The 12,759-nt window shown below is 35.2% G+C and overlaps 1 protein-coding gene across 3 annotated transcripts in view; it reads left to right on the top strand.

Annotated features, from left to right (window-relative positions):
• Window positions 1–12,759, top strand: part of ANO10 (anoctamin 10) — a 128,290-nt gene that overhangs the window by 21,529 nt on the left and 94,002 nt on the right. For all 3 annotated transcript variants that reach the window (XM_056334757.1, XM_056334759.1, XM_056334758.1), the window contains exon 11: window positions 1,448–1,576. In XM_056334757.1, the coding sequence (XP_056190732.1) occupies window positions 1,448–1,576 (129 nt within the window). The remainder of the gene's footprint in view (window positions 1–1,447; window positions 1,577–12,759) is intronic.

A 12,759-nucleotide genomic window follows, 5' to 3' on the forward strand; every position in this document is an offset into this window, starting at 1 on the left:
AAAAGTAAACCAGGTATTTGTTGTAAATACTTACAAATGTACAAACGTATAAACCAAGTATTCTGAGGAATTGTGAGACACGTACATAGGTATTAATGAAGTGGACTTATAGGAGAAGTCTTTTAATATTAAGTCATTAAAATGTGTAAATTGTAATCTGATTGCTTTTTAGCGTTTGATGTATTTTCTCAGTCCAGATCTATGCTGCCAACATCTTGATGGCATAACTGCATTGACCAGTGGTGTGACCACCGGATAAATGAAGCTGTAGTCATAAGTTCCAAGCGTAGCTGCAGGTATATTAATAGCATTTGGTTTTGCTAGAATAGTTTGTTTTAATCTAGGGAGTAGGCTGAAAAAGTATAACACTAGTGGTACAGTCACATTTTCTTTATAGTAGGTTTGTAATTAATAGTAGAAATGCATTTTCTTTGTGAATTAAAAATAACAACTTAAAAATTTAGTTATCTGTTTCATGTGGGAAGTTAGAGCATTGGCTGAAAGATTTCTGTTAAAGGGATACTGGAATTATTTAACAGGTGAGCTGAGTCACCAGCTTGTTGTCACGGAGAAGGTTACTTTGCTAATTCATTATGACAATTGCTACAATTCAACATCAGTCTTTCTCATTCCAGAGATGACCTTGCAATGGTTAACCACTATATTGCAAAAGTAATTATCACTCTGTAATGATATTTTCAGACATTTTGTGGGAGTTCTGTAGGCAAGAACTTCTTATATTTGTGCAATTGCATGCTTTAAAATGTAAATCATTCTTTCAGCAAATTTCAGCTTTTAAAAATGGCATTCTGAACCATCGTTACATTTTTCTATTACTCAACATTCAGACAAAACCTCCAAACCCAGGAGTGTTTGGACTATTATTTCCTCTAGGCATTTCACATTTTTTTTTTTCTTTATCCCGAAAGAAATTTGTGTTCAGGAGTACAACTGTAGGTGAGTGCACACATTTTTATATGTTTAGATTATGAGTCATGAAGATAACAGGTATGAGGCTGCTTTCCTGTCCAAATTTTTCAGAAGGTCATCTGGCATTACCTGCATCTAGAATATTAGTGGTTTCTAAATAACTTCTTAAGGTCTCTACAGTACTGTGGGATTGTGGAAGAATACTGTTTTTCTTCACAACACACGGATGTGCACATAGGGAAATCAAATTGGAGAGAAATTTAGGGTTGCCAGGTGGTCTTTGTGGTATTGCAAACCTTGTTATAGTCTTTCTTGTCTTTGCCTATTCTTAAAGCTGATGAAATCTAGACTGCTTGCCAAACAAGTCTTACGTTACAGAATTCAAAAGATGAAGGAAAGTTAAATAATGAGTCTTATGATGATGTAAAAAAGAGAGAGGTATTGTTCAGAGCAATTTGGAGACTGTTAAATTAGAGATAATGGTTGTAACTGTAGATATATCTATGTTTTATTTCAGTTGGCTTTTGAAACTATGAGTGTGATATCTGTTGTTACTAATTGCATACTGATTGGAATGTCTCCACAAGTGAATGCCCTTTTCCCAGACTCAAAAATGGACCTTATTCTGACTGTGGCACTGGTAGAGGTAAGTCTGCCTTCAAACAGTGCATGTGTTTTAGTAGCACATAACATGAACAACAGTGGAAATGATATCAGGGAGTAGACTTCCTCCCTGCACCCCCTTGTATTAAAAGGAAATGAAGATTTCCCTTTCAAAGAAGTGTTTCAAAGCCTTGCCTTTGGTTGCTTGCTTTTCTGTGTTTTCATGTACTGTGAAATGTTGCCATACTTTCCCATACATTCCCAAGATACAGTGTATTTGTTGCTTCAGGTATTTGAAGAATTTAAAAGTACTATTTCAAGAAACAAAATAACCACAGTTTTGTGAACTAGCTGTTATTCTGCTTGGTTTGTGAACACAGCATATCTTATAAAGACCTCCTACCTAATCTTTATGGGAATTTCCTGTAAGGCTTATCTGAAACTAGTATATATGAGGACTATAAATAAGTGATTGTAAGAGTATTTGGGTTTCATCTTTTTCTAATTCTATGTAATAACCACTTGAGTGTCCTTCCTTTTCAGACAAGGAGGGATATCTGTGGGTATTTTATATAGTAACTGACACTGTAGGGCTTCGCCTTGGCATGACTTTCTTTCAGAGCTTTCTTGTATTGCATTGCCTTGACTTTCATCATTATGCTATTTTGGCTTTTAGGATCTGGATTACTTGTGGCACAAAGTCCGAGTTGTTTATGTGCAGTTGTTAAACTGTAAGGTATTGCCTTACAGAGGTGCAGCAGGAGCACATACTTTGTTGTTTTTACAGGTGTTAAGCATTATGCAATGAATTATAAGCTTGCTTTGAATTTTATTTTCCAAGCTTTAAGGTTTGCAGTTAACTGTAAATATGAATCATTTCAACTGTTTTGCTGAAGTTCAAGTCTGCAGACAGCCTGATACATTCTTCTATTATGCATGTGTGAACATTTGCATTAAGCTCAGTGAGGTATTTTAATAAAAAACTAATTTGGCAATTTAAATGTACTGTTATGGCTTGTTACTGGACAAGAGATCACATTATGAAAACTGTATGGCTAAAGTAAGCAGTTTGTATTTATGGCAACTTAAAGAGAAGGGGCTATTCTTGCCTTGCTTCCTGGGTATTTATTCAATTTTTATCTGTTTTTAATGTGAAGCTGGATACATGGTCTCTAGGCAGACCTCTGTTCTGGGTAGGCCATAGGAAAATACTGATATTTTTCTCTATATATTTAAATTCTGCTTATATGCAGTCCTTTAGATGGTAGGAATTGCAGCATGGTAGTTGATTAGCTCTTGGAATTCTTTAACAGTGTATCTCAAATTATCTATAAACGCGCTGGAAAGGGAGTTGAAGAAAATGACAAGCAGAAAGTTTGAAGAGAAAAGGTAAATTAGTACTGAGGGGAGGAAAGGCAAAAATGTTGTCTAATACTGAGAGGCAATGTTGACGAAGGCCATGAATCTATAACTAACATTGTATGAAGGGACTGATGGAGGCTAAAGCTGGGTGAGCTAGAGAGCAACCATTTGATTACAGAAAAGTCAGGTTTTCTCATACTGTTCTTAGTAAAAAAAGAAAACAACCCCAAAACAACCCATAATGTACTTGTCAGAAAAGGGGTATTTAAAAAACAGTTTTAATCATAAGTATCCAGTATGCTTGATACTTTTAAGTATGTTGGTCTGATTTTTTTTTTTTTGGCTGTTTTTATGTTATTACAAACTATTTTGTCTGAGAAAACACAAAGACACAAACCCAGTTTGTAAGTCTTATAGTGCTTTTCTGCAGCATAACAAGCCATGGGATTCTTGGAATGTTGTTGGTTATAAACAATTCCAAAACTGTTCAATGTGAAATTTAAAATTTTCTTGCAGTGTCCTGAGAGGCAGTCTTTCAGTACATTTTACACAATATTTAACAACTTCACAAGTGTGGTTTTTTGTTTATTTGGGAGGGGTTTTTTGTTTGTTTGGTGGGGTTTTTTTGATTGTTTTAAAGAGTCAGAGAATAGCAGAGAATAGGTCATATAATCTTGCAGGAAGTTGTTAATACAAGTTATGAAGTTTCTGGAGTCCAAAAGATCTCTCCAAAGTGAAACGCGTTATATGTATAATTTTATTTAAAAAACTAAAAACAACACAAAACCCATGATTTTCACTTCCGTTGACAAAAGTTTCCATTGTGTTGACAGTTAAACATGTTCTTAGTTACACAAATGATTCTTTTTATCAGTAGTTGTATGTTCTTTAGGTTAAAACGCTGATTACAAAAGGTAGAAAGAAGGGGTGATTACTAGAAGCTGTGGGACTATGAACAGCAGCAGTATGACTTTATGGCACCTTAAAGAGATGGGACTATTTTTGCCTTTGCTTCCTGTGTGTTTATTCCCATCTTATCTTTTGCACTGGCACTTTCTTTTATTTGTTGCATGAAGATTCAGATTAGGGAATTGTTCTAGGAGAAGCTGTCTGAATCAGTTCACTGGTGAAAGGGAGCAGGGCAGAAGCAACTGTGTGTGGAAGACACAATGGTAGTGCTGTAGGTTTGTGCTGGATTCAATTTGTGGGACTTCTGCCCCACAGAGTCTTTCTCCTGTAATTATTACTTCATCTACAGGAAGATCCTTAAACTAGGAGAGAAGCACAAATTTCATGTATTGGCATTATTCCCATATACCTTTCCTATATTTATTAATGTTTAAGCTGCATTTCAGTTGTAAAGAAAAATTCAGGAACAGAATATATCACATTAAACCTCTAGGACAAACCTAGTGCATCTAAAGTACATCAGTGTTAAGGTAGGAAAAAATTATGTTGGATGTGTCTGAGTGCTGATAGAAGAATGTTTTTATCACCTAGCAGAGATTCAGAAACACGATACAGGTGAATTACTTTATCTTCTGGTGTTTGCTGCAGATGAAGATGAGAATTTCACAGTGTGTTTATGCTGTTTTGATAGCAGCTTGGCAGGCTGTGTGAAAAGGAAAAGAAGAAATGTTTTTTAGTAGGCTATGTATGCTTTCACATGTTCAGTTGATGGGGTAACCTACTTAAATCTTAGCTGACATTAAGTATTTTTATCAGGTTTAAGCAACTGAGACTCCAGTTGAATATTTATATAGGTTTGATGCAAAGTTAAACAGAAAAAGCGCTGCTCTTACCAAAGCCAAGCATAGGTATTGACAATGTCCTCATTTTTAACTCCCCCTCCAAAAAAAATGTTAGGACTTTAAAAAAAAATACTAATTCTCTTCAAATGGAAGCATATTTATATGGCAACATTTGACATCACTCAGTACAGACATAATGAAGAACTGTGTGTGATATTCTTGTAAGCATTCTGTACCCAGCCCCACATATTTATGCAAAATAATATTTTTTTTCATTAACAACTCTAACTCTACTGCTGTCTACACTTTGGCGGGAATACATATTGTATGAGCAAAGTATATGCTAATTAAATATAATCACATATTAACTATTTCATAATAAATAATGGTAAGCATTAGAATAATAACATTTAATAATATTTTAAAAGTCTTAAAACAGTGATTTTATTTTTTTTTGAACAGTTGACCTATTTTCATCAATTCAACATCTGCTTCCATGGCAACATGATTTGAACCAGGAGCAGAATCATGCAACTCCCCTCTTTTTCTTGCTGGATAGATGCTGAGTGCAGCAAGTGCAGTTTTCAAACAAAAAGTAGTAGGTGAATGTCATTAAAGCAGGAAACCATAAGCCCTAATTAACATAACTTTAAAATAGTTACATCCTGTAGTGTTTAGTTCTTCAGGCTTTACCATAGACACATACTTCTGGTATGAACCACAGGTGTAAAGTAGAACATTTCAAGCAAGCATTTGTGCTTGTGTGAAACTGTACCCAGTCACCTCTGACTTCTTACAGTGATTTGAAAAAAAAAAAAAAAAAAAGAGGAAATTATTCTGAAGAAATTTGTTGAATAGCTGAGTGGATTAAAACAAGGTGTAACCTTAATTCTGCAGTGCTTTTTTACATTTCTTTGAGAATTGTTGACAAGTTTTCTTCCTGATGACTGACTTTTTAATGTAGACTCATAAATTCAAAGAATGCTAACTAAATCAGTTTCAGGACTGCTCTGAAAGTTGAGTCTAAGAAATCAGTTGTATGTACAATTCTTAGTAGTGGTTTGGGTGGTTTCGATTATTTTTTGTTTTAAACAGTACATCAGTAGGAGTGTTTTGAAGCAATAGCTGTAAAGTACAGCTTAAGGTGCATGCATCCTAATATCCAAAAGTAACTTTTGTTATCCAAGCACTCAAATGTTGTGAACTAATGGAAAGCTTTTATGCAGAGGTGCACTTAGCCTGGATGTCTTACATCACACAGAGGCATTTGGGGATTACCTTGGAAATACTAAATAATAATGGAGGGCTCTCTTGATAGCTGTAGTGTAAAATCTGACCTTACAGTCTACAAATATGATCAGCTCTGGTATAGGTGAAAATGAGGACAAGACTAGCATATTAATAATAAACATAGATTAATAAACAATTCAGCTGTGTAAATTTGATTTCATGGAGTTCTTGCAAGGATTTGAAATAGATCTTCATAAAAAAATATTTATGTTTAAATTCTGTTCTGTAAGAGGTATGGAGTGGAATAAGGGAAGTAACCCTTTCTTAAGCTTTGATTGTTCTGGGTGAGGAGGAGCTGCCAGTCCATTTTCAAAGGTTGGAAAGAAGGAGTCATAGCTTGTTAATAAAGATGAAAAGTTAGTGCTGTTATGTTTAGAAGTGTTAGCTGATCCAAAATCAAAGTGGTTGAGAGTTGCTTGGTACATATGCTTTTGTCTAGAGCTGTATTTTATTAAGTGTATTTCTTCATCAAAAGCCTCCTGGTGTACAGTAGAAGCTCTCTGAGCTTCTGCTGAGCACTTGTAATGGCCTCAACACTCAGCCACTTTAGCCAGTAAACTTGACAGTTGTTTCTGCAATGATGTGCCAAAGAAACTGGGAAACGCTACCACAGTTGAATGGTTTGGATTCTAGTCGATGAGAGGTTCTAGGCATCATCATACTTTGCTTTCTAGATAAACTGGGAAATTAGTAAGCATTGCATCCTGAGTGCAGCTGAAGCTCTTTTGAATTTGCTTATTGAGAGAAAGCAATTTTAGGTGACTTGTCATATTAAAATCAAGAGTCTTTTCCCTTTATTTTCTTTTAAAACAAAAAAAAAAACCTTTAAATGTTTTGCACAGGTTTCAGTGCTGTCTTTTTTTCCTGATAAAGCTGATTTTTAATTTTTTTTAAAATTTTTAAAGAAACACTGCTAGTTGACTTATTTTTTAGCAGTCATCTACCAGACTCCATTCTGGCAGGGTGGAAGTGAGGTGTGGTTCTGCATGATGTAGTGCTTTGCATGTGTGCAGCAAACAGCTTTATTTGTGTAGAATTCAGGACTTTAGGGTTTAGCAGATATGCAATGTACACTTAGATATTGGCCAACTTTACATAGTAAAGAAACTGGAAAAAATGCAGAAAAATAGGCTGCATCAGTATATAGACATATATAAATTCATTGACACTGAAGGAGTTAGAACAGTGCAAAATTGGAGCAAACCAGCTGTGCATAAGATGATTTTTTTTCCCTGAAGTATGTCTGTGTTTGTGACAGGTAATAATTTAAGATACAGTAGATGCAGAGTTTCACATAAAGAATCAGAGAGTAATTTAGGCTGGAAGGGACTTCTGGAGATTATTTGGTCTAACCTGCTGCTGAAAGCAGGACCCTAGATTAGGTTGTCCATGTCCTTGTCAAGCTAAGCTAAGACTTGAATACTTCCAGCCAGGGTAAGTCCACCACTTCTCTGGGCAACCTATTCCATTGTCTAATTGTTCTCATGGCAAAGAATGGGTGTTTTTTTTCTTACAGCAAGAAAATTCCCCGAAGCAACTTGTGTCTTATGGCCTCTTGTCCTTTCACTGTGCATCCTTGTGAAGAAGGCATTTCCGTCTTCTTGAAAACTACCTGTCAGGCATTGGAAGATCAGTGATTAGATCCTCTCCACCCTCCTGAGCCTTCCCTTTTCTAAGTGGAGCAAACCTGGTTCCTTCAGTCTTTCTTCATATGTCAGATTCTTCAACCCTGTGGTCTTGGTGGCCCTCCAACAGACCCCCTTTCAGCTTTTTTAGTGTCTGTTTTCCATGTTGTCAGTGCCACTTTTAAAGAAATAAGGAGTGCCTTTCATGTGGGCTCATCCCTTTGTATGTCTGCTAGTTGCAGTGGGTATTCTTTCTTTGTCCTCAATCTATTTGCTCTTTAATCGGAGAAAATAATTTCTGGGAGCAGTTGTACAACTCTTAACTTGCTTACTGATGAAATATTTTTGGCAACAGCCTCCAGGTATCTCTTTCCATGTCCTAGTTCTTTTCTGTGGCAGTGTGTTTTGTCCATACTGATATGCATACTTGTATGCATGCATATATACTATGTGAGGGTGTTTCGTTTATAACCTGAGTAGTTTTTTAGTTTTCAGGTGTAAATGTAAGGCATAGTGTTTACTGGTAAATATTTGATATGTGGCTTAAATTTCCATCTAATAGTTAAATGTAAAGGGAAAAAAATATTATTTAGCTATAATAAAATAATATTAATTAGGAAGTTATACGTAAGGCTCTTTCTGAAATGTTTAATGGTAAGATACAAATCTTACTTGACAGCTTTACAGTTCCTTTTTAAGAAAATACTTAGCAAGCTTATTCTTCAGGTGTTCTATTTAAGTGAAACATATCCTAGCCTAGATATGCTTGCACTTATGATGAAAATATGAAAATACAGAAAGATATATGAAAAAATGCAATTGATGTAAATTATGTAATTTTTTGGTTCATTGATATATGCATACGTAAAATAATTCTGCAGCATTACTAGTTCTGGATGTTAGAAAAGATTATTCCAAGCCACTGGTGATTTCAATTAATGTATTGTTTCTGTTCAAGGATACCTCTACCTCAGCTGCAAATACATATGTAATATATATACATATACATAACAAATCATGCCTAAAAGTCTTCCTTTAGAAATCTGATGTGTATGTTTTAATTTTTAGTATCATACAAAATAGTAATTTGATTTTTATATTCTATGCTATACAGGTAAGTCACTGCAATTTGGTTTATTCCTAGACTTGCAATTGTGAGCCATAAAAATAGCTTGATATTTTACTTTCAAGCTGAAACCCTGGCAGAAATTACCAGAAGATGCTGAATAACATTACTATAACTTAGTGGAAGTTTCTGAATGTTTCTGTAGTATAGAGACTTAGGAAAGCTTACTGATTCTTTAGTTTACTCTTTGACAATATTTTAAGAATCAAAATTAACTCAAATTTTTGTGTATTTTATACACATTGTACTTTGCAAAAGATTCTTGCAATGGTAGCTTTAGTTTGAATACAAGTTTATGAAATATTTTAGGTAAGTTATTCTTCTGAGTAACAAGGGAACAGATTGTTTTCAGGTTTTTTTTTCTCACCTCAGTGAGAGTTTTAACCTTTCAGATGGGGGAAGATTTATAGGTTTATCTGTATAAGAGTCTGTAAGTGCTTGCTGCTGGACCAGACTCTTGGGACCATATCAACAAGGTTTAAAAAAAAAAAAAAAAAAAAGACAAGTTTGCTGGTTGCATATTAATATGGATTATGTTCATTTCCAAAATCAGAATTTATCACAGATATTTTTAGTGCCATCTACTGGTTCTTTTGAGATATTCCTTCTGGTTTAGTGTATATTTTTGATCACTTTGAAGACCAGTAAAGACTAATGGCAAAAGCTTGTCAGAATGAAAACAAACGAAAAATTCAAAGATCTAAGTAAGTTTGTGGTTGCTGGTTGTATTCTGTAGCTTTCTGCTAGTATAGAAGTGAAAATGTATATTAGCATCCATCTATTCTTAAATAGTCCAATGGCTTTTTGAAAGTGTCAGAATTTAAGAGAGTATTTGTATGTTTTCTTATTTGTGAGTAGTTTTAATTTGTTCTTCCTTATTTTCTGTTTTTCTCAAACCCTTTTTCAGATTCTCAATTTGCTATGTTGGAAGTTGAAAAATAATCACACAGATGAATGAACTGTGCTGTTCAAACCATGTACAAACACTGACATATGTTAAGTGTGTGGGTATGTGTAGTAATGTGTAGGACAGCAAGAAACCACTGTATCGCATCAGGTTTTTCAACCCTGATAACTGAAATATATTGCTGTGTTGATATATTGACAGTAATTTTCATTCCTTACTTTAGGGTGACACAATTGAAAATAAGATCTTTATCTTTAAATAATATGTGCCTTGGTTGTAAAGGTCAGACTTGGTGTATGAAATAGTTTGCTGCCTTTTTTTTTTTTTTTTTTTTTAAACAGAATTTTTTGACCCAGTTGAACTGGGGGTATGTACAAAGGAATGGCCGAGCTAGATTGTGTCATGGGTCTCTCTAAGCCAGAATCCTTTCTGCAGCAGAGGCCAAGGGAAGACTATATTAGTATAGCTAAACATGTAGTCATGCTTCCTTAGAATTAATTCCCAGGATCTAGTGATCTGTGGTGTAAACCTTTATAAGGACCTGTCTTGTTACTGAAAATGAACTGGCCAAAGCTGTGTATGAAAGGGTGAAATGCTTTTATGCAATGGCATAGCCACTTTTTCAAAATTACTTGAATTGTTTTATAGTAAAAAAGCTAGTTAAGCAACTAATGTTAATATTATCTTAGCTTAATAAGTAATCATCGTGTGTATTGGTTCTACTCTGGATTTTCCTAGCTTTTCTCTGCTCTTTTCTCAGTTGTCTTTTCTGTGGAAGAAGGACTTCTAATTCTAAGTTGGATGCTGCCATTTGTCACTGCTGCATGTGGCAGTGACATTCTGGTGAAGGTTAAGAAGCTCATAGCAAAGGGAGCCCTCTCACAGGGAAAAAAAAATGTGGGAGGTATCTTAGTAGAGACAATGATAGCAAAAAGGTAATGTTCCCATCTTGCTGTCAGTCTGGTGGTGGTAGGAACAGGCAGGTACAGAGGTATCAGGTGCCAGGTAGCTCAAAGACCTGAACATTCAAGAAGGATCATGGCAGTGCTTTACTTCACATTGTGGTCCCTTCAGTAAGAAGTAGAAATGGGTGTGTCTTCTGGGATTGTGCCATTCCTCATGCATTTTAACATGGTCTGGTAGATACTACTGTATTTTTAAACCATGTGTATACTAGGAAAGTAGCGTGAGGAAGATACCAGGAATTCTTCCTGGAGGAGAACATATTCCTTAACTATGCTAATAGGTGCTTCAGAAGTGTCAATCTGGAAGAACAGCAGGAGAAGACTGAGTAAGAATATTTTTTCTGTTCCTTCTGGGATTGTGCAAGGCTGCCAAAATGACAGAACTTCAAAGGAAAGATGAATAAAGAACAGATCTTTGGAGAGAATTACAAGACGTTTTAAAGAACTTTATAAAAATCAGACTTTCAGATCTCTTTAAAACCCACTTAGCCTAATATTTCCCACAAAGAAGTTTCCTTTAATGTTTAAATATGGTATTTCCAACTCAAGCCTGATCAGGATGTGCAGCTTCATTGCTGGCAGTTGGAAGCTGAATGGCCAGACAAAAGCCAAGTTAATACCTATTAATATTCATTGTTTACCTTCCACTTGATCAAGATTAGTAATTGTTTAATGACAAGATAAAGTATGTACACTCAAAGCCTCCTGGCTGCACAACCGTTCCAAGGCTGGCTTAACATGTCATGGAACTGAGTTGTTTTGTTTTGTAAATAACATATTAGTTTATTCAGTTAAATTATTTAAATAATTTTCTGCAAATGTGATGTCTGTAGCTGCCAGCACAAGCCTGAATAATGGCATTTCCTAGAGGATAGGTGGAGCTATAGGATTCAGGTATTGTATTTCCACATCTCTGTGATGCAGTTTGCAGTAGTGTTTCTTTTGTATCATTCTTACTAGAAGCTTTCCTTCTCAGGGACTGTGATGTTCTTCCCATCTCCAAGGTTTTGTATAACTTTTGTGTCTAAGGTGGTATGTTCTGGTTGGTTGGTTTGTTTGGATCTGAAACTGCATGTAGTATTGGAGGATAAACCCAGGTAGTCATTTCTATCCTCACGTGATTGAGAGTGAAAATGAGCGGCTCTGAGCAGGTAAGGGAATCCAGAAGTAGAAAATGTGGGGTTTGCAGCTGCAGTTGGAGAAGAGATGAAGTGCAAGAGATCAGTAGAACTGTCTCCAAATAGCAGGAAAAAAGCCAGTCATATCTGTGTTGGTGCCTCTGTGTTGTTTATTAGATATAAACACCTCTCTTTTCAGAGGGAGTCTTAATGATGTAATATTGTTGCTTGCATTTTTTCCAGTTACAAAATTGCAGAGGAATTTCCTTTTCTTTTATTAAATTTTCTTTGCAATAACTTCTGACACTCTGGTTTGGAGTATTAAGCCTTCTGGATCAACTTCTGCATTCATGTTGTTGACTTTGTTACCTACTCAGTATTGTAAATATATTTAGTAGTCATTTATTGGAAATTTGTAGCGTAAGTTCTACAGTCTCTTAATTAAAAATGAGCTAGATTTGTTGCTGTAGCTTTTCCCATCCTGATCCTCTTTAGAAAAAGTTGAAAGCATCGTTTGTGTTTTAAAAGCTGGGATTATTTAAAAAAAAAAATCCCTTTTTTTTTTTTACTTGCTTGCTTTGTTTTAAGTGCTGAGAACCAGCTGGCCCACTACACTGAAAAATTATTTTGGAACTCAAATTGTGCAAGAAAATGCAGTACTGGACTGAAAAGCTGTAGTGTAGAGTTAATTTTTTTTTAATAGTCTCTGTGAAGACGTTTTATTAAATGCAGGCTGAATATGGTCATGAGTCATGCTGTGAAGTAAATGTCAGAAGAAGTGGGGCTTAATTACTTCATTTTTGCACTGAATTTTTATCTTTTACTGGGAAGATGTGTCAATCCAAAATTTCACTCTTCTGATCAGAAGAAATTAGTGGAATGATGTGTAATTTTCAAAGGGATTTTTCATTAACTGTGGCAGTGTGCAGGCTGCCTGATATGCTGCTGCTTTCTATTCTAATACCATGAACGGCTCTTTTGAAGTCATGGGAGATTTCTAATGCATGTCTATAATCTGCTAAATCTTTACAATGAATAATACAAAGGAGATACAGTTAGAAGTTGCTGAGAATTCGTAAACC

Source organism: Falco biarmicus, chromosome 4, assembly GCF_023638135.1.
Source record: "Falco biarmicus isolate bFalBia1 chromosome 4, bFalBia1.pri, whole genome shotgun sequence".
Lineage (NCBI taxonomy): Eukaryota > Metazoa > Chordata > Aves > Falconiformes > Falconidae > Falco > Falco biarmicus.